At 45.9% G+C, this 17,271-nt stretch overlaps 1 protein-coding gene and 1 pseudogene across 2 annotated transcripts; both read right to left on the minus strand.

The window, feature by feature from the left end:
* Positions 1-7,602: 7,602 nt before the first annotated feature.
* On the minus strand, positions 7,603-17,241 carry Tmem106a (transmembrane protein 106A). 2 transcript variants are annotated; one of them, XM_078041056.1, is made up of 9 exons: positions 17,111-17,241; positions 16,745-16,951; positions 15,274-15,489; positions 14,697-14,760; positions 11,811-11,964; positions 10,269-10,409; positions 10,116-10,159; positions 9,473-9,526; positions 7,603-9,109 (listed from the first exon to the last, which is right to left on the minus strand). In XM_078041056.1, exons 3-9 carry the CDS (start codon positions 15,467-15,469, stop codon positions 8,989-8,991), a joined length of 774 nt encoding a protein of 257 aa, XP_077897182.1. In that variant the 5' UTR covers positions 15,470-15,489; positions 16,745-16,951; positions 17,111-17,241; the 3' UTR covers positions 7,603-8,988. The 2 variants fall into 2 exon arrangements, with proteins under 2 accessions (XP_077897182.1, XP_077897181.1); XM_078041055.1 differs by having other exon boundaries at positions 16,745-17,222.
* LOC120884600 (U6 spliceosomal RNA) lies at positions 11,067-11,166 on the minus strand (annotated as a pseudogene).
* Positions 17,242-17,271: the final 30 nt, after the last annotated feature.

Below are 17,271 nucleotides of genomic sequence, written 5' to 3' on the forward strand. Positions count from 1 at the left end.
TCTGATACAAAGGTTGCTTTCCACCCCTCAGTGAAGGTTAGTGGATTTTGTATTTTCTTTTATCTTGACTCAACACAGACATTTATGGAAGGGGGAGAGTGAGGAAGAAGAGACAAAGGATGAGGAAAAGCAATCTCAGAGACTTTGGAGGGAGAGAGGGTCAACAGAGGGCCAGTAGTTGCTGCTGGAAACGCCTCAGGAGAAGTAGGGGGAAAAAAAGAAAGAAAAATGAGAAGACTTCCCTGCACAATTGTTCCTGGGGCCCGCTGAGACTTCACACTAAGATGGGAAAGTGTCTTCTATCTGTTCAAGACCCTGGAGAGAAAGAAAGGAATTTAGCAGACTTACAGGTGTTTACCAGGAGCCTTGAGAAGAACAACTCCCCACCAAGGCAGGGCGGGGGACCTGCCCAGTTGCCCTGGCAGTGGCCACATTGTGAGGTGGTTGTGGTTATAGGCAGTGCATTTGGGGCAGGAGGTGACAGAGGTGGTGGGGGCATTGTCCTGGGCTGCCTGCCCCCACTCCCTGTTGGGGCTTCCACCATCCCACCATCATGGGTAGTGCCTACCACTGGGAAGCCCGGCGCCGACAGATGGCTTTGGACCGGAGGAGGTGGCTAATGGCTGAGCAGCAGCAGCAACAACAGCAGCAGCAAGAACAGGTACATAGGAAGGACCAGGTCCAGCAGGGTTCTCCATGGAGTAGGAAGAAAATGGGGAAGACAATCCCCTAGGGAGAAGGCTGCTATTTGGTGAATGTTGCATACTGGGGTAGGAGGGAAGCACGGTCATTTAGAGTTCTCTCAGAGAAACTATGGTGGTGGTGGTGAGTTATCACCTTAGTTTTGCTGTTGTAGGCTGGTAGGAACAGGGATATTAGGCCTGGGAGGGTTTTAGTTTGTCTATTTTGGACTGAGGATTAAACCCAGAGGTGCCTAACCATTGAGTACATCCTCAGCCCTATATATATATATATATTTATTTATTTATTTAGAGACAGAATCTCACTTACTTACTTAGGGCCTCAAAAAGTTGCTGATGTTGGCTTTGAATCTGCAATCCTCCTGCCTCAGCCTCCCAAGTCACTGGGACTACAGCATGTGCCACTGTGCCCAGCATGGCTGAAAGGTTTTGAAGCTGGGCTGTCTAATAGAGTTGCCACCAGCCTCTAGGCTATTGAGCTACTGCAATGTGGCTAGTGAGAATGAAGAGCTGAGTTTACTATTTTATATAAATTTGATTAATTTAAATATAAAGTTTTTAGAACAAATATTCAACTTACATATTAGGAAAATTTTACAAATGTTTGGTGTAACTCAGATGTCTAAATCTACATTTTCTTCTTCTTTTGTTTTAAATACTTTTTAGTTGTATATGGACACAATACCTTTATTTATTTAACTTTATATCGTGCTGAGGATTGAATTCAGGGCCTTATACATACATGCTAGGTGAGTGCTCTACCACTGAGCCACAACACCAGCCCCCTAAATCTACATTTTCTACTGTAAATTTTATGAAATTTAAAAAAGATCAGAAAGAAAAAAAAGAAATAGAGATCAACAATTTTGGTGAAAATTTAGTGTTCAAATGAAGATGTGCTATTAAGTATAAAATGTGTACTGCGTTTTGAAGACTTGGTATCAAAACAAAGAACATAAGATATTAATTTTATTTTTTGGTACCAGAGATTGAATGCAGGGAGCTTAATTATTGAGACACATCCCTAGCCCTTTTTATATTTTATTTGGAAACCAGGACTTGTTAAATTGCTTAGGTCTCGCTAAGTTTCTGACTTTGAACTCCTGATCCTCCTGTCTTGGCCTCCTGAGCTGGTAGGATGACAGGCATGTGCCACTATATGTGGCTGAAATATTAATATTTTCATATTGATCACAGGTTTGGGATGTATTTGATTAAATAAAATATATTAAAATTAGCAGTACTTGGTGTTATCCTGCTAATCCCAGTTACTTGGGATACTGAGACAGGTGGAGTGCAAGTCAGGAACATCCTGGGTAATTCTGGAGACAATCTCAAAAATTAAAGAAAGAAAAGAAAGAAATAGGCTGGTAGATGTAGCTCAGTCCTAGAGACACTCTGGGTTCAAATCCCAGTACTGGGTGGGGGGTGGGAATATATATATATATATTTTTTTTTTTTCTTTTTTCATCTGTTCCTCCTGATCTCGTGTGTGGCTACTAGAATATGTAAAATTACACATGTGACATACATTGTTTTTATTAGACAGTGGTGGTTCAAATTAAGGACTTGGTATCTGGCGGTGGCAGTGGTGGTGGGGAATGTCTGTAATCCCAGCAGCTTGAAAGGCCAAAGCAGGAGGATGGCAAGTTCAAAGCCAGCCTCAGCAATTTAGCAAGGCCCTAAGCAACTCAGAGAGACCCTGTCTCTAAATAAAATATAAAAAAGGACTGTGGATATGATTCAGTGGTTAAGTACCTCTGGGTTCAATTCCCTGTGTCCCCCCCACTCTACCACCCCCCAAAAAGAAATCAAAGTAAGAACTTATTCTTTATCCTCTGGCAATGAAAATTCCTTTCAGTTCCCGGCTCCAAGCCAGGCTCAGATGCTCAGACAGTGTCACCTCCTGGGAAGAGGCTGTGCTGGGTGGCACAGTCCCAAGAAATACTTCTTGGGTTTTGTGGCAGGTGAGGGAAGGAAGCCTGGGCCCCAGCTTCAGCCTCCAACTGCAGGGAACAGAGATGCTTCTAACCACCCTGGCCTCTCTATTTACTTGCCTCACTCTCTCAAACCTCTGTGGCCCCTGGGTGACAGGGTGGGAGGGTGGAAGATGCCACTTGGCTGAAGCTTCTTGTCAGCAACCAAAGAAACACCAAATGGAGGAATACCGATCTGAGAAAAAAATCTCAAACATATCAGGAGTTGCAGGACTCCTGGGCTCCCCCTGCACAGCTGCACCAGCCATCCGTGCAGCCGAAGCCACCAGCGCAGCCAAAAACACCAGCAGAGCCAAAGCCACCAATACAGCAGCCACGGCACCAGCCACCACAAGCACAGCTTCTGCTGCAGCCAGAGCCACTGCCACCACCGCCCCCGCCACCACCACCACCACCACGGCCACCACAAGGAAGTGATCAGGACCCGGTTACTCAGTGCAATTTTCTGTCCAGTGTCCAGGATTCCCAAAGGCAAGGACCCCAGCCTGACTCACTGGGGGCTCGTGAAGCTGGAGGGCAATTGTATAACCTCTCAGGTCCTGGTAAGTGAGGCTCCTGGGAGGGAGAGGCTGAGGAGAGAACCCCTGGATCCCATCCCAGCCCCAGATCCAGAATCCCTATCTGCCACCACAGCTTGTCCAGTCCTCCTCAGCACCCTCAGCCTTTACTACCTCTGTAGCTACCGCCTCTGGGTGAATTTGTATGAAACTGGGGCTGCAAAGAAGCCTGTCATCTTCTGCAGAGGGTGTCTGACATGGTGTCAGCCTCTCTTCCATGGTGAGGATGACAGAAGAGAGAGTGGGGATGGTGGGATGTGAGTTGTAGCTTATCAGCAGATATATTGAGCCCTGGGAGATCGGGAACAGGGAACCACAGCATGGCTTCCTAGTTCCGAATTTTCAGGGTGGGTTCAGAATGTGTTTTGGGGCAGGGAGGGGTCTGCCCCTGACCATCAGACTTGTACCTGGGCCCCAGACATGATAAAAAGTCCAGTCCTGATGTGTTCTGTCCTCAGAAACTCCGGGATGAGCTGGGTACAGTGGAGCATGCCTGTAATCCCAGATACTGAGGAGGCTGGAGCAGGAGGCTCAAAACTTTGAGGCCAGCCTCAGCAACTTAGTGAGACCCTGTGTCAACATAAAAAAAAAAAAAAGGGCTGAGTTTGTAGATGTAGATGTATAGTTTAGTAGTACTACCAGAAAAAGAAAAAAGAAACTTTCAGATGAGTAACTTATGCTTGTTTCATCACCAGGTCTCATGAACTCCTGCCTTTCTAGCCTTAACAAACACCCTGGATATTCACGTTTCAAGGTGAGACAGAGCACAGAGGAAGAGAAACTCTGGCTGAGTGTTTGAGTGTGCCCTTGTGTGTGTGTAGTCCACAGAGGCATCCTTACAGGAGGCAGGGAAGGGAACTGGAATTATTTCAAAATCACTCTGAATAGCCAATTTCTCTATTCTCTATTCCTTGACCCATAAAAATATCTGGCTAAGTCCTGTTGCTAACACTAAGCATAAGGGAGGAGTTGAACAACCTGTTTCGAAAGATAGGTACCAAAGAAGGTAAATGAGGGGGATTTTTTTTTTTTTTGAGAAATGATCTCACTAAATTGCTTAGGGCCTCACTGGGTTGCTGAGGCTTGTCTTGAATTTGTGATCTCCCTGTCTTAGCCTCCCAAGGTGTTGGAATTATAGGAGTGAGCCTAAACTTCCAAGAATCTGTTTTTTTGTTTTTCTTTGAATGTAGGGGCACTTTACTGAGCCACATCCCCAGCCCTTTTTATATTTCATTCAGAGGCAAGGTCTTGCAAAATTGGTTAGGACCTTGCTGAGTTGCTAAGGCTGGCCTTGAATTTACGAACCTCCTGTCTCAGCCTCCCAAGCCACTGAGATTATAGGCATGTGCCACCACACCTGAGAAGGGGCTGTTTTAAAGCTGGCTAAAGAGATAGAGGCAACTGGAAGAGGAGGAAAGCAAGACCTAAATCAGAGGCTGAGTCTCAGGATCACCACTCCTTTGTAGCATGATGTGAGCTCTGAGCCTCATACATAAATACCACTTTCTCTAGAGTAGTCAAGAGGACTGTATGTGGTAATTAAAGGGGATAGCATCAAAAGCACTCATCTGAGTCTGGCTCAATGTAGGCCATCAAATCTAGGATGGTAACAATATTTTTTTCTTTAAATCAGTGACATAGTCACTTATAATCACTATAAGATTGGTAATTTTTTTTTTTCTGGTACTGGGATTGAACTCAGTACTTGACCACTGAGCCATATTCCCAGCCCTATTTTGTATTTTTATTTAGAGACAGGGTCTCTCTGAGTTACTTTAGTGCCTCAAGTTTGCTGAGGCTGGCTTTGAACTCATGATCCTCCTGCCTCAAGGCTCCCCATCTGTTGGGATTACAGGCTTGTGCCACAGCGCCCAGCTAGAATAGTAACTCTTTTTTTAAAAAAGAATTATTATTATTAGTATTATTAGTTGTAGTTGGATGCAATACCTTTATTTTTATTTTTTTTATATGGTGCTGAGAATTGATCCTAGTGCCTTGTGCGTGCTAGGCGAGTGCCCTACCAATGAGCCACAACCCCAGCCCTAGAATGGTAACTCTTTAAAAAATTTATAGTTGTAGATGGACACAATGCTTTTATTTTATTTGTTTATTTTTATGTGGTGCTAAGAATCGAATCCAGTGCCTCACACATGCCAGGCAAGTGCTCTACCACTGAGCCACAACTCCAGCCCCAGAATGGTAACTCTTAATGAGCATAAAAAGGTGCAAGCTTTGGAATGGTCTCTGAGATAGGCACAAAGGATGAGGAGGTTTAGGATATGGACCAGGCTGCTGCCTTTCACTTTGATTCCTCTAACCTTGAGGTGCTTAACACAGTGTCCTGAAGCCAGCATACCCAGGAATTGCTAACTTGTTTTGTTTCCTGTGTCTCCCTTTTCTCAGTCAATTAATTATATCCAGCAGTGGTAATCCAGGCACAGATTCAAGATTCCACTGTTCACCGCCAAAAACCAGATAAGCAATCATACCTTCTTATTACCCCTTAAAAGCCATCCACTCTGCAAGACTAGCTAGGAGTAAAATGTGATCTTTCTCAGAGCCAAGAGAGTGGTCAGTTTTCTGAGATTGGGATGAGGGGAATGGAGAGGATGGAAGTGAGAGGAAGGCCTCTCCTTGCCTCTTGAAACAAAGCCATTGGGAGATCTTGGGCCCAAGTCTCCACCTCCTACTGACCTTTATTACCCAGTGGTAAGTCCATTGGGGCTTCCAGTTTATGCTCATCATTGGAGCTACTGCTCCTCCCGCAAGCCCATGCCTAAGGATGGAATCAAAAAGAAGACAGGGCTATGTAATGCCATACCAGGCCTGGGGCAGCAGCAGAGGTGGCAGGCAGGGACATCTATCTAAGCCTTGTGCAGTGTTTGGCCCACAGTGGGCACTCAGCTGTTGAATGACTGATGGTGAAGGGAAGAACTCAGAAGAGAGGCTTTGGTTTTCCCAGGCAGGGGACACCTGACCCTGGGAAGGAAGAGAGTGGGGGTTTCCTACTGAAATTCTCAGGCCTGTCCCATTCTGGGTTTCAGCCCTTTACATCTATCAGAGAAAACCAGGAGGCTCCAAAAGCCCCAGGCATTCCTCCCTCATCAGCCCCAGTGGAAGAGGCCAGGGCTGGGGGACCCCCCAGTGTCAGGCTTCAGAAAGAAGCAAGTCTGACATAGTCTTATGAGACAATGTCAAGTCAGACTTCCCTGAGATAGACAAAGGGCAGGATCTGATGCTGGTCCCTGAAAGAACTTTAGAAATCAGAGGGTGGTTGTGTGTGTGTGTGTGTGTGTATGAAATTAACATCACACAAAGCTCCCTGTGCTGAGGGTATGGGAAGGGATGAAAAGTGAGGCTCTTCCTTTGGAAGTCACTGCAGTCCTTCTTGGGGCACTGTGGAGTTGTGGGAGATGTGGACCAGGTTTACAGGTGCCCAGGGTACAGGGACGGCAGTCGGGTCACGGTGGGTGAGGGATCAACAGGTGTGGCACTGACATGTTTCCCCGGCAGTCCACATATTCATAGCTGTCAAAGACCAGCTGCTCTGAATGGCTCAGGTGGGACCAGGTCAAGGTGCCCCTGGAGAGGAAGCAGGCCTTGTTATGTCTGGGAGGAAAAGGACAGGTCTGACCCTGTTTTGCTGTCCGGGGAAGATTGGCTCCCTCAACCTCCCTCCTCCTTCCTTCTGTTCCCTGCTGTTCCAAGGCACCAGGAACAGCTGCCCCACCTGTGTTCCAGCAACTTCCATTATGAGAAAGGCTGTCTGTCACCTCAGTCACATTCTGGGGCTGAGAAACCAGAGGGGTGTGTATGTGCGTGTGTGTATGCACATGTTAGGAATTGAACCCAGTAGTTTACCACTGAGCTATATCCCTACCCCTTTTCTATTTAAATTTTGAGACAGGGTCTTGTTAAGTTGCTGAGACTGGCCTTGAAATTATGATCCTCCTGCCTCAGCCTCCCAAGTTGCTGGGATTGTAGGAGTGCACTACTACACCCACTCAGGTCATTTCACTGTAGTCCATTCAGCATCCACTCTGGGTCAGACTGAAGAAGCCAAGCCTGATCTTAGTGTAACCCAGGGATGTTTCCTGAGGGGAGCAGTGGGGGGGGGGGTTTGGGATGGATGGAAAGATACAGAATAGGAAGCTAAAGTTGGGAGAGAGCTTAGAGATTACACAATTAGAGGGAGAGAATGAGCTCCTGTGAATAATCTCTCAGAAGCCAGCAAAGCAGGATATGTTCTCAGCAGCCTTGATGCTCACTGGAACATTAAGAAATAGTTTATGATAAGACTAGTGTCTGCCAGCTCCCTCCTACTCTCAGGAGACTTTAACACACACACACAGTTGAATGTTGTTTATTGAGTACAATATAAATCTTTTACATTTGGTGACCTATATACAGAAGCTTCAGGTTGGACTCCTTGGACTTCTGCACTCTTGTTGGCACCAGCTTGATCCCAACTATCCAGGTGTGAGCTTAGAGCCAGCAGATTCCTTCCTCCCCCTCACAGTCCCAGCTAGTCTGCTAGTTCTTTTACCACAGTCCCCTCCATTTACCTTACTCCAAATTCAGCTTTCATCCATTGCCTAGCTTTGTCACTCCACATGTAAAGGCCTAACCTTATTTAGAGAACAGATATCATTTCTGCTTTGCTCAACTACAAAAATCGCCTCCACTTGAAGCCCTATGGGAATCTGGGAATTACCTGACCAACAGGAAAGGGAGGGTAGCCTGGTCCTCGTGAATGGGCTCCTTGTGTCAAAGCCTGGAGAGCAGGGGCTGTTCGGAGCAGAGGGTGGGATCTGGGGCAGAGAAGGAAGTGGAACAGAGCCCAGAAGTTTTGTCTAGACACTGAGAGCTTCATCCCCTGCAGGCTTTCACAAGACAGAAGCTGGGCCCAGTTTGAACTGCCTGGGTCCACTCACATCGACTCTGGCTTGTGGGCTTAGAAACTTTGATAAACACATTTGAAAATGATTCTGGCCATAACTTCTTTCTTGTGTAGACTCAGGGGGTTGCCAGGTGCCTCCTTCCCCTCTCCTTTTACTTTAACTCCTGCCATGAAATAAAAGTACAACTGTTCTGTCTAAAGGAAAAGCTTTTGATGCAGGCAGCTTTTTCTTCCTAGAAACCAGGGATGGTCACTAACCCACTAACAGGGGGTTAAAGGGCTTGCCACTCTGTTAGATGGGTGGAGGACAAGTTACCAGAGAGAAGAGGCTACCACTATCATTTTGTCATATGAGCAAAGCAGAGAGGCACAGGGGAACATCTGAGGGCCTTGTAGATAGCATTGGATGTCCCCAAAACACTTTCTTATCACTGGGTGGAGAACCTAAAAAGGGTCAATGTTTTAAAAGCCAGATAAAACTACAGCTTTTCCCATGTTCAGACAGGTGGAGGACGTGTTGCAGTAGAGCTGTGCAATCAACATGCTCAGCACAAAAAGAACAGGTACCAGTCAATGGACTCCAAGGAATGCCCCAGGGAAGTCAGACTTTCTAAGGCAGACCAAGGCAGAAGCTGATGCTCTAAAAGAACTTTAGAAATCAGAGGGTATATGTGCGTATGAAATTAACGTCACACAAAGCTCCCTGTGCTGAGGGTGTGGGAAGGGATGAAAAGTGAGGCTCTTCCTTTGGAAGTCACTGCAGTCCTTCTTGGGGCACTGTGGAGTTGTGGACCAGGTTTGCAGGTGCCCAGGGTACAGGGATGATAGACGGGTCACGGTGGGTGAGGGATCAGCAGGTGTGGCACTGACATGTTTCCCCGGCAGTCCACATATTCATAGCTGTCAAAGACCAGCTGCTCTGAATGGCTCAAGTGGGACCAGGTCAAGGTGCCCCTGGAGAGGAAGCAGGCCTTGTTATGTCTGGGAGGAAAAGGACAGGTCTGACCCTGTTTTGCTGTCCGGGGAAGATTGGCTCCCTCAACCTCCCTCCTCCTTCCTTCTGTTCCCTGCTGTTCCAAGGCACCAGGAACAGCTGCCCCACCTGTGTTCCAGCAACTTCCAGACAACCCTGGGACTGCCACACCAATAACTTATAAGCAAGGTGAGACCCAGAGAAAGGTGTGGACTTGCTATTCTCCAGACACAAATATTCACAGGGTCAGCTGCAACGACTCTCTCTCCCCATAGGAAATAAAGCTGAGTGAGAATAAAGTCAAAAGTGGGACAGGAGACACCAGAGCTCCAAGCCCTACTTACTGGATGTGCAAAAGTACATGGTGGACTTTGATTTTCAGCCAGGTACAGATTTTGCTGAGAGAGAGAAAGAGAGCATGGGGTCACGTTTCATACTGAACAGCCTCTCAGAAAACTTGGAGACCTGCAGGTCCTGAAGGGCCTCATGGCCCTGATTGCAATATCACTCCAAGCCCCCAGTGCTTAGCCCAGGTACATGCTGGCCTTTGCCCTTAGCAGAAAACAAAAGACTCCTTTTACTCAGTGATTCAGATCCCCAAGATCACATATTGAAAAAATTAACCAGGGGCTGGGGATGTGGCTCAAGTGGTAGTGAGCTTGCCTAGTGTGTGTGAGGCACTGGGTTCAGTTCTCAGCACCACATAAATGTGAAATAAAGATACTGTGTCCACCTAAAAATTAAAGAAATAAATATTAAAAAAATTAGAAAAGATTAACCAAATTCCAGCCTGTTTTTTATTCCAATCTGGGCCCTATAGGCAGAAGCTAAGGACCCTAAGTCCTTGTATGCTTAAGTCCCAGCTACAAGGGGACAGGACTTAAGAGGCTGAAGAGTTTGCTAAGCAATGAGGAAACCCAGTGGGTATTATATGGGTTTCCAAGTCAGGCAAGGGACTATGGGAAAAGAGGGTCAAGAGGTACTCACTATGTGTTTTCATCCTGTATTCTGCTGGCTACTGCATAAAACACCTGTTAACCAAATGGGCACAAGGTTAGCCTCACCTTAGGCTGCCTCCTTCCCAACACCACACACATCTGAATATCTGCAGGCAAGGCTGGCTGGGATCAGGGAAGTCACCTGTTCACTGGCCAAAGGGCCGATGTGTAGGAAGAGACTGTTGGAAACTTGTCCTACCACAAGGGACAGGTGCAGAACCTCGATGGTCAGCTGGGTCACAGTGATGGGGTAGTAGTTGGTATTGGAGATATTCAAGATACTCTGGGGATAAAGACAAGGAAAGGGAGGGTAAGAGTGGCTCATCTTCGAAAGGGAGAAGCCAAATAGTTTCAGAAGTCTGGCTCTTGGGCCAGATTCCCAACCAACCATGACAGATCTTAGGTACAGAGAATCAGTACCAAGAGCTCCTCCAATTTTTTTTTTTTTTTTAATACTGGAGACTGAACCTAGAGGAGCTTAACCACTGAGCCACATCCCCAGCTCTTTTTGAGACAGTACTTCACTAAGTTGCTTAGAGCCTTACTTAGTTGCTGAGGCTAGCCTTGAACTTGTGATCCTCCTGCCTCAGCCTCCTGAGCTACTGGGATTACAGGTGTAAACCACCATGCCCAGCTTCCAATGGGCTTTTTTTAAAACATGTATCAGGAGGATTCTGTTATAGGAAATCTGATATAAAGTTCACTGCTTAAGTCAGAAGCAGAATCGGACAAATGGAAAAAAGTTTTTAGGTACAGACACAAGGATTATTTTCAGTAATTTATTAATAGTAACGTGAACAGAATGCTGTGTTGATGGTTGGCTACTTGGGTCCCAACATTGAGTAGGAGGACCAGACAGCATGGCTTGTGGTATCACCACAATACGGAACAAGTAACTTCTTCAAACCCTACCATTGTCAGATGGTCTTTATGAACTGCACAAAATATGGAATGCTTCACGAACTAACCTGCAGGTCATTTGTGTGCAGGGGCCATGCTAATCGTTTCAATTTTAGTATATGTGCTGCCGAAGCGAGCACACCAATGGGCTCTTAATGGTGAGGAGTCACCTTTAAGAAGTTGCTCTGAGCCAGGTGAGAGGGCACATGTCTATAATCCCAGTGACAGACGAGGCTGAGGCAGGAGGATTACAAGTTTGAGACCATCTCAATAACTTAGCAAGACCCCACTCAAGATAAGAAATAAAAACATTAAAAAAAAAAAAAGAAGCTACATTGAGCTAGGTGTGGCAGCACATGCCTGTAGTCTCATCTACTCAGGAGGCTGGGTCCCAACATTGAGTAGGAGGACCCAACATTTGAGTCCAAGAGTTTGGACCATCCTTGGCAACAGTGTGAGACCCACATTTCAAAACAAATGAACAAAAACCACACTGGCTTAGGATCCAGTCCCATTTTATATGGCTTCTTTCCATTCTGTCCGTCCATCCAGAGTTTCAGGCACTGACAACTCTACTCCACACTATGATTTATTAATCTGACCTGGATTCTGATCCCTGATTGTGGAGAGTTCCAGTTCTATACAACTTGTTATCAGATAGCTCATGCTATTCCCTACTTCTCTCCTCTGGGTGCCACGAGATCCTTGGCTATCCACACCTAAATTGGACAAAGGCTTTAGGGAAGTACAGAGGGCAGAGCCAGGGCACCTACTACACACACACCGTCATGTTGAGGTGGATGTCAGACTCATCAAAGGCCACGGTGGAGGAGTTGAGGCCTGCAGGCTGCACACCGATGGACCGGGGAAACAGGAAAAAGATGATAGAGGAGGAAGTCATCAGGCAGATGAACACTGCCAGGAACACAGAGAGCTTCCTGTGGGAAAGCAGCACACAGGATGGAGGAGTGTGAACACCAAGGAAACCTGGGGTTCTCACACTCCTCTCCAGATACAAGGCTCTCCACACATATCACCTCCATGACTGCTCATTTAGCTGTCCAGATGTGGTTCAGCATGGGTAGTAAGGAGCACAGCACTAGGAGGAAGGTAGCTTGGCTTCCATTCCCACCTTCCTGTTCCCGTTGACCTCATAACGTCAAGCAGCACACCTACCCTCCCAAATTCCCACTTTCTTTGTAAAATGGAGATAATTGTACCTACGTAATAGAATTTGCTTTGATATAATACATGGAAAAATACTAATCACAGGTCCTGGCATGTAGAAAAAGCTCAATGAATGCTAGTAAGTATCACTAGAAGAACTAAGTCCACATTAATTTTTTGAGAGTTCTGATTTGTATATTTAGTTAAACAATATTCAGAAACAGGAAACCATCCATCTAATTCAAAACAGATAATTAGAGACAGTTGGGCTGGCCACTGGGTTCCATCTTCAGCACACATAAAAATGAAACAAAGGTAAAGGTATGCTGTCCATCTACAACTACAAAATTAAAAATAAATAATAGAGATAGGGGCATTGCTAGTTTCTAATTCTGATGTAGTAGTGGGAAGGCTGTATGGAGGGTCTCCAGCTCAAGCTGAGGATTTTGGGAGGAGGTTGCAGGGATTCATAACAAATGGACCCTGATCTCACAAACAGGGTCACAGACATGCCCCCCCCCCAAAAAAAAAAAAAAAAAATCCAGGGCTACTTCTGAGGTTTTGAATTGTGCCAGAATAAGCAGCAGCTGGTTTTCTATCTCTAATTTGAAGAAAAAAAGCAGGTCTAAAGACTGCCAGGGCAAGAGAAGCTCCTAAGAAAAACAACTTCCCAAATCAATTTGCAAACCAATTGCAGCCAGGTCCGTCCCCTCCCTCCCAGGAGGATTTGCAGATCCTTTCTGTTTTGGAGAGAGGACCATGCCTCTAGAAGCAGTGATACTCCAGGAAAGGTAGGAAGTGGCCTCAGACAATATTTGCTATGCTCATTTTTTTGTGTGTGGGTGAGTGGGGGAAGAGTTTTATTCCTATTTTTGATGCACTGGGGATTGAACTCAAGGGCCTCACACCTGTTAGACAAGTGTTCTACCACTGAATCATTTTGTGTATGTTTTATTTATTCTTTAGGTTTTGTGGATTGAACCCAGGGCACTGTACCACAGAGTTATATCCCTAGACCTTTTTTTCTTTTTTTTTTTGGGGGGGTACCAGGTATTGAACTCAGGGACACTCAACCACTGAGGCATCCCCAGCCCTATTTTGTATTTTATTTAGAGACAGGGTCTCACTGAGTTGCTTAGCGCCTTGCTCAAGCTTAGCGCATTGCTGAGGCTGGCTTTGAACTCTAGATCCTCCTACTTCAGCCTCCCAAACTACTGGGATTATAGGTGTGCACCGTGCCCAGCTTAGACCTTTTTGAGACAAAGTTTTGCTAAGTTTCTGGCTTTGAACTTGTAATCCTCCTTGCCCCAGCTTCCAAAATCACTGGGATTACAGGCATGCTCTATTGTGCTCAGTTTGGTTTTATTTTTATTTTTGGTGTAGTTGGACAAAATACCCCCATTTTATTTATTTTTATATGGTGCTGAGGATTGAACCCAGGCCTTGCACATGCTAAGCAAGCGCTCCACCGCTGAACCACAACCCTAGCCCCTGTTTTTATTTTTAAAAAATAGTTTTGCATGGGCTGGGGATATAGCTCAGTTGGTAGAGTGCTTGCCTTGCATGCACAAGACCTTGGGTTCAATCCCCAGAACCCCCTAATTTTTTTTTTTTTTTTTTTTTGCAGAGCTGAGGATCAAACCTAGGCTGGGGATGTGGCTCAAGCGGCAGCATGCTCGCCTGGCATGTGTGCGGCCCGGGTTCGATCCTCAGCCCACATACAAAGATGTTGTGTCCGCCAAAAAATATTAAAATTCTCTTTCTCCCTCTCTCTTAAAAAAACAAACAAAAACCCCAAAAAAACCTAGGGCCTCCTACATGGTAGGCAAGTGTTTTACCATTGAGACACAGCCCTAGTCTGTGAATTTTCTGATTGACAAATAATTGTACATATTTATGGGTACAATGTAATGCTTCAATATAAGATATATTGCATATAACAGGGTAATTAGCATATATACAACAATTATCATTCTTTAAATTTTTGGGGGGATGGTGCTGGGAATTGAATTTATGGCTTCACAAATGCTAAGCAATGTTCTACCACTGAATAATCCCAGACCTGACACTTACCATTTTATATATACATGTTTAGTTGTTGATGGACCTTTATTTTATTTATTTGTATATATGCAGTGCTGAGAATCAAACCCAGTGCCTCACACATGCTAGGTAAGCACTCTACCCCTGAACTACAACACCAACCCCAACACTTATCATTCTTTTTTTAATACCTTTGTTTTGTTTATTTTTATGTGGTGCTGAGGATCGAACCTCGCTCGCTAGGCCAGCGAACATTCTACCTCTGAGCCACAACCTCAGTCCCCCAACCCCCTATCATTCTTAAACCAGGAAATTCTTTGGAAACAAGGAGGCAGGTTAAGCTCAGACTACCTGGGGAAGAACCAATGGGAAAAATGGAGGGATCACAATGGTGACTCTAATGGGTAAAGCAGCCCCCTGGGGTGATGACCTGTGGAGATGGAGGAAAAAGAGTGCTTACGTGTGTCTGGGCTTCAGCCTCTGGTCCCCATAGGGGATGAGGGCCACCAGCTGCTCCTCCAGCTCTGTAGAAAGATGATGAGAGGGAGGACCAAGATGTATCATGACAAATGTTTCCTGGACCAGCCTCCTAAAAGCATCCTTCCTCCACTCTATACAGCAGTATCAGAGGCATGCAGCCTCAGCCTCAGAGCAGGACTGGAAGCCTTGGATTGTGCTACTGAAGTAGCTAGCTCAGCTTTGAACCAGAAGGTAAGTAAGATTTCTAATAGGTAAGAAGACTCTCTGAAAGTCACTAGTGAATCAGAAAGGCTTACCTTCTTTGGAGAGGTCATTTGTTAACTTCCTGAATCCTAAGACACAGAGTGATGCTTGGGGAGCAGAGTGGCAGAAAAATACATCTAATATAGGAAGGGGGGGGTTCTCTGCAGGGAGTCCAAGGCTAAATGGGTTAATACTGACTAAGTTGAGAGCACTATTCAACCATTCAAGGAGACTCAAAAGGGCTGCCTCAAACTCTGGCTAGCCAAAAGCACTTCCTGGATTCCAGGCTATTTCCAGAGATTTGGTCAACTTACCTTGGGGGATTTTCCCACTGCCTTGGCAGGTAGGGCAGGGCACAAATTTGGCACTAGCAGGCACACAGGAACAAAAAGATTTGCTGCTTCCAAAGCTGGAATAGCTGGGAGCTGTATCACCAATGGCCGAGTTGGGGGGCAGTATTGACTTGATTTCATCTTTCTGACAGCCCAGCTGGGAGAACATATCACCCATTGTTCAAGGGGAACGGTTCACTAGTGAAAAAAGAACAAAGTTCAATATTAAACTTCTTTAAAAAAATTTTTTTTTTTAGTTTTAGCTGGACACAATATCTTTATTTTTTAGAGAGAGAGAGAGAGAGAGAGAGAGAGAGAGAGAGAGAGAGAGAGAGAGACTCTTTTTTGTAGATGGATACAACAAATTGCCTTTATTTTTTTTTAATGTGGTGCTGAGAATCGAGTGCTCAACCACTGAGCCATAATCCCAGCCCAATATCTTTATTTTTATGTGGTGGTGAGGATGGAACCCAGTACCTCATGCATACTAGGCAAGCACTCTACCACTGAGCATCCCCAGCCCCATAATTCTGGTTTTAAGTTATCAAGATTAGCAAAGAGCCAAGCATTGGGGTGCACACCTGTAATCCCATCAACTGGAGAGGGTGAAGCAGGAGGATAGCAAGTTCAAGGCCAGCATCAGCAATTTAGTGAGAAGCTGTCTTAAAACAAAAGGGCTGGAGATGTGGTTTAGGGTTAAGCTCCCCTAGGTTCAATCTCCAGTACCGCCCCCCCCCCACCAAACAAAAAAAATTGGCATGAGCCCTACCATAATCTAAGCAAGCTAAAACCTAAGGAAGATAGACTTGAAGAGTTATATGGGGCTCTCAGATTGGAACTTTAAATGCCTTTCAATTCCTTTAATTATTGTTAAGAGAAATCAATCTGCCTACAAAAAAAGAAAACCAAAGAAAAGCAGAAGTTATTTCACTTTAAGGAACTTCCACAAGAGAATGGTACAGTTCTTTTTTTCTTCGAAAGTTGCTGAGCTGTCATTTTAAAGGAAGGCAACTGGATAAAGCTCAGGGCAGGGAGGGGAGCAATCTGGAAGGTCCCTTCATCTTCCCCAATTACTCTTAAAAAATGTCTCTAAGAGCACCCTGACAGAAAGGCTGAGGTTTGAGGAAGGCTGCCTCCTGGGCGTTGCTGGCTTAATAGGAAGGCAGCTGCTCTTTAAACAAAGGAGAAAGGAAGCTACAGGTCACAGGTGTAGGTAAGAACCTGTCTAAAAATATCCCAGGTGTGAGCAAAAGTGTCTTCCTCACTACTTTTGAGATGGGGTAGGAAGAAAGCCCGGGGAATCCCTTAGTCATGTCAGGGACTGCCCTTTATTAGGAGAGAGCAAGACTAAATCTGGACCCCCCCCCCAAAAAAAAAGACCCCCAAGAGTGGTACCAGAATGAGGTGGGTAAGTTGAGCCACTCGGATCTTTCTGGACTAAAATAAGCCTCACCTGGTTTAGGTATGGGATCCGGGATTCCTTTTCAGTTGCAAGAAGGTGAATCTTCTGGAATGTGCCCTTGGGGAGAAGAGCCTCCAGCGCAGGCAACTAGCCCTTCAGCGGAGTCGTGGGGGAACTTCGGAAGTTGGGGAGAGAAGGGGTCCTTGCCTCCAAGGCCAAGCTGTTTCCCAACCGGATCGGGGCTCTGCCAAGGGCCGGCTGGTGGGCGTGGACGGAAAAGGTCGGATTTCATTGAGGGAGAGCTTCAAATTTTACTAGACAGCTTTAGTCGAGTTTAGTACGTAGGGCGAGCAGGAGATACAAAAGGCCCTCGTCTCCAAAAGAGGAAAGCAGAGGAGAGTCCCGAGAATGCCTTACCCAGGGACGACGGCAGCGACAGAAACGGCAGCTTTCGGAATTGAAAGTGAGGGAACTGAGCCCTCGCCCCAAGCTTCGACTTGAAGCATCGGGAAGCTCCGCCCCTCCCCTCCGGCCCCTCCCTGCTCCAGGACCCCGCCCTCTCCACGAAAAGAAGGGAA

The sequence above is a fragment of the Ictidomys tridecemlineatus genome, chromosome 3, assembly GCF_052094955.1.
Source record: "Ictidomys tridecemlineatus isolate mIctTri1 chromosome 3, mIctTri1.hap1, whole genome shotgun sequence".
Taxonomy (NCBI): Eukaryota; Metazoa; Chordata; class Mammalia; order Rodentia; family Sciuridae; genus Ictidomys; species Ictidomys tridecemlineatus.

Bases quoted from the DNA above. Each gene is read 5' to 3' on its own strand.
- Tmem106a (XM_078041056.1), bottom strand. From the start codon at position 15,469: ATGGGTGATATGTTCTCCCAGCTGGGCTGTCAGAAAGATGAAATCAAG. The intron at 11,965-14,696 runs GTAAGCACTCTT...GCTTTCCCACAG, and splicing joins AGGCTGAAGCCCAGACACAC to GAAGCTCTCTGTGTTCCTGG. The intron at 9,110-9,472 runs GTAAGTAGGGCT...CTTCCTCTCCAG, and splicing joins CATGTACTTTTGCACATCCA to GGGCACCTTGACCTGGTCCC.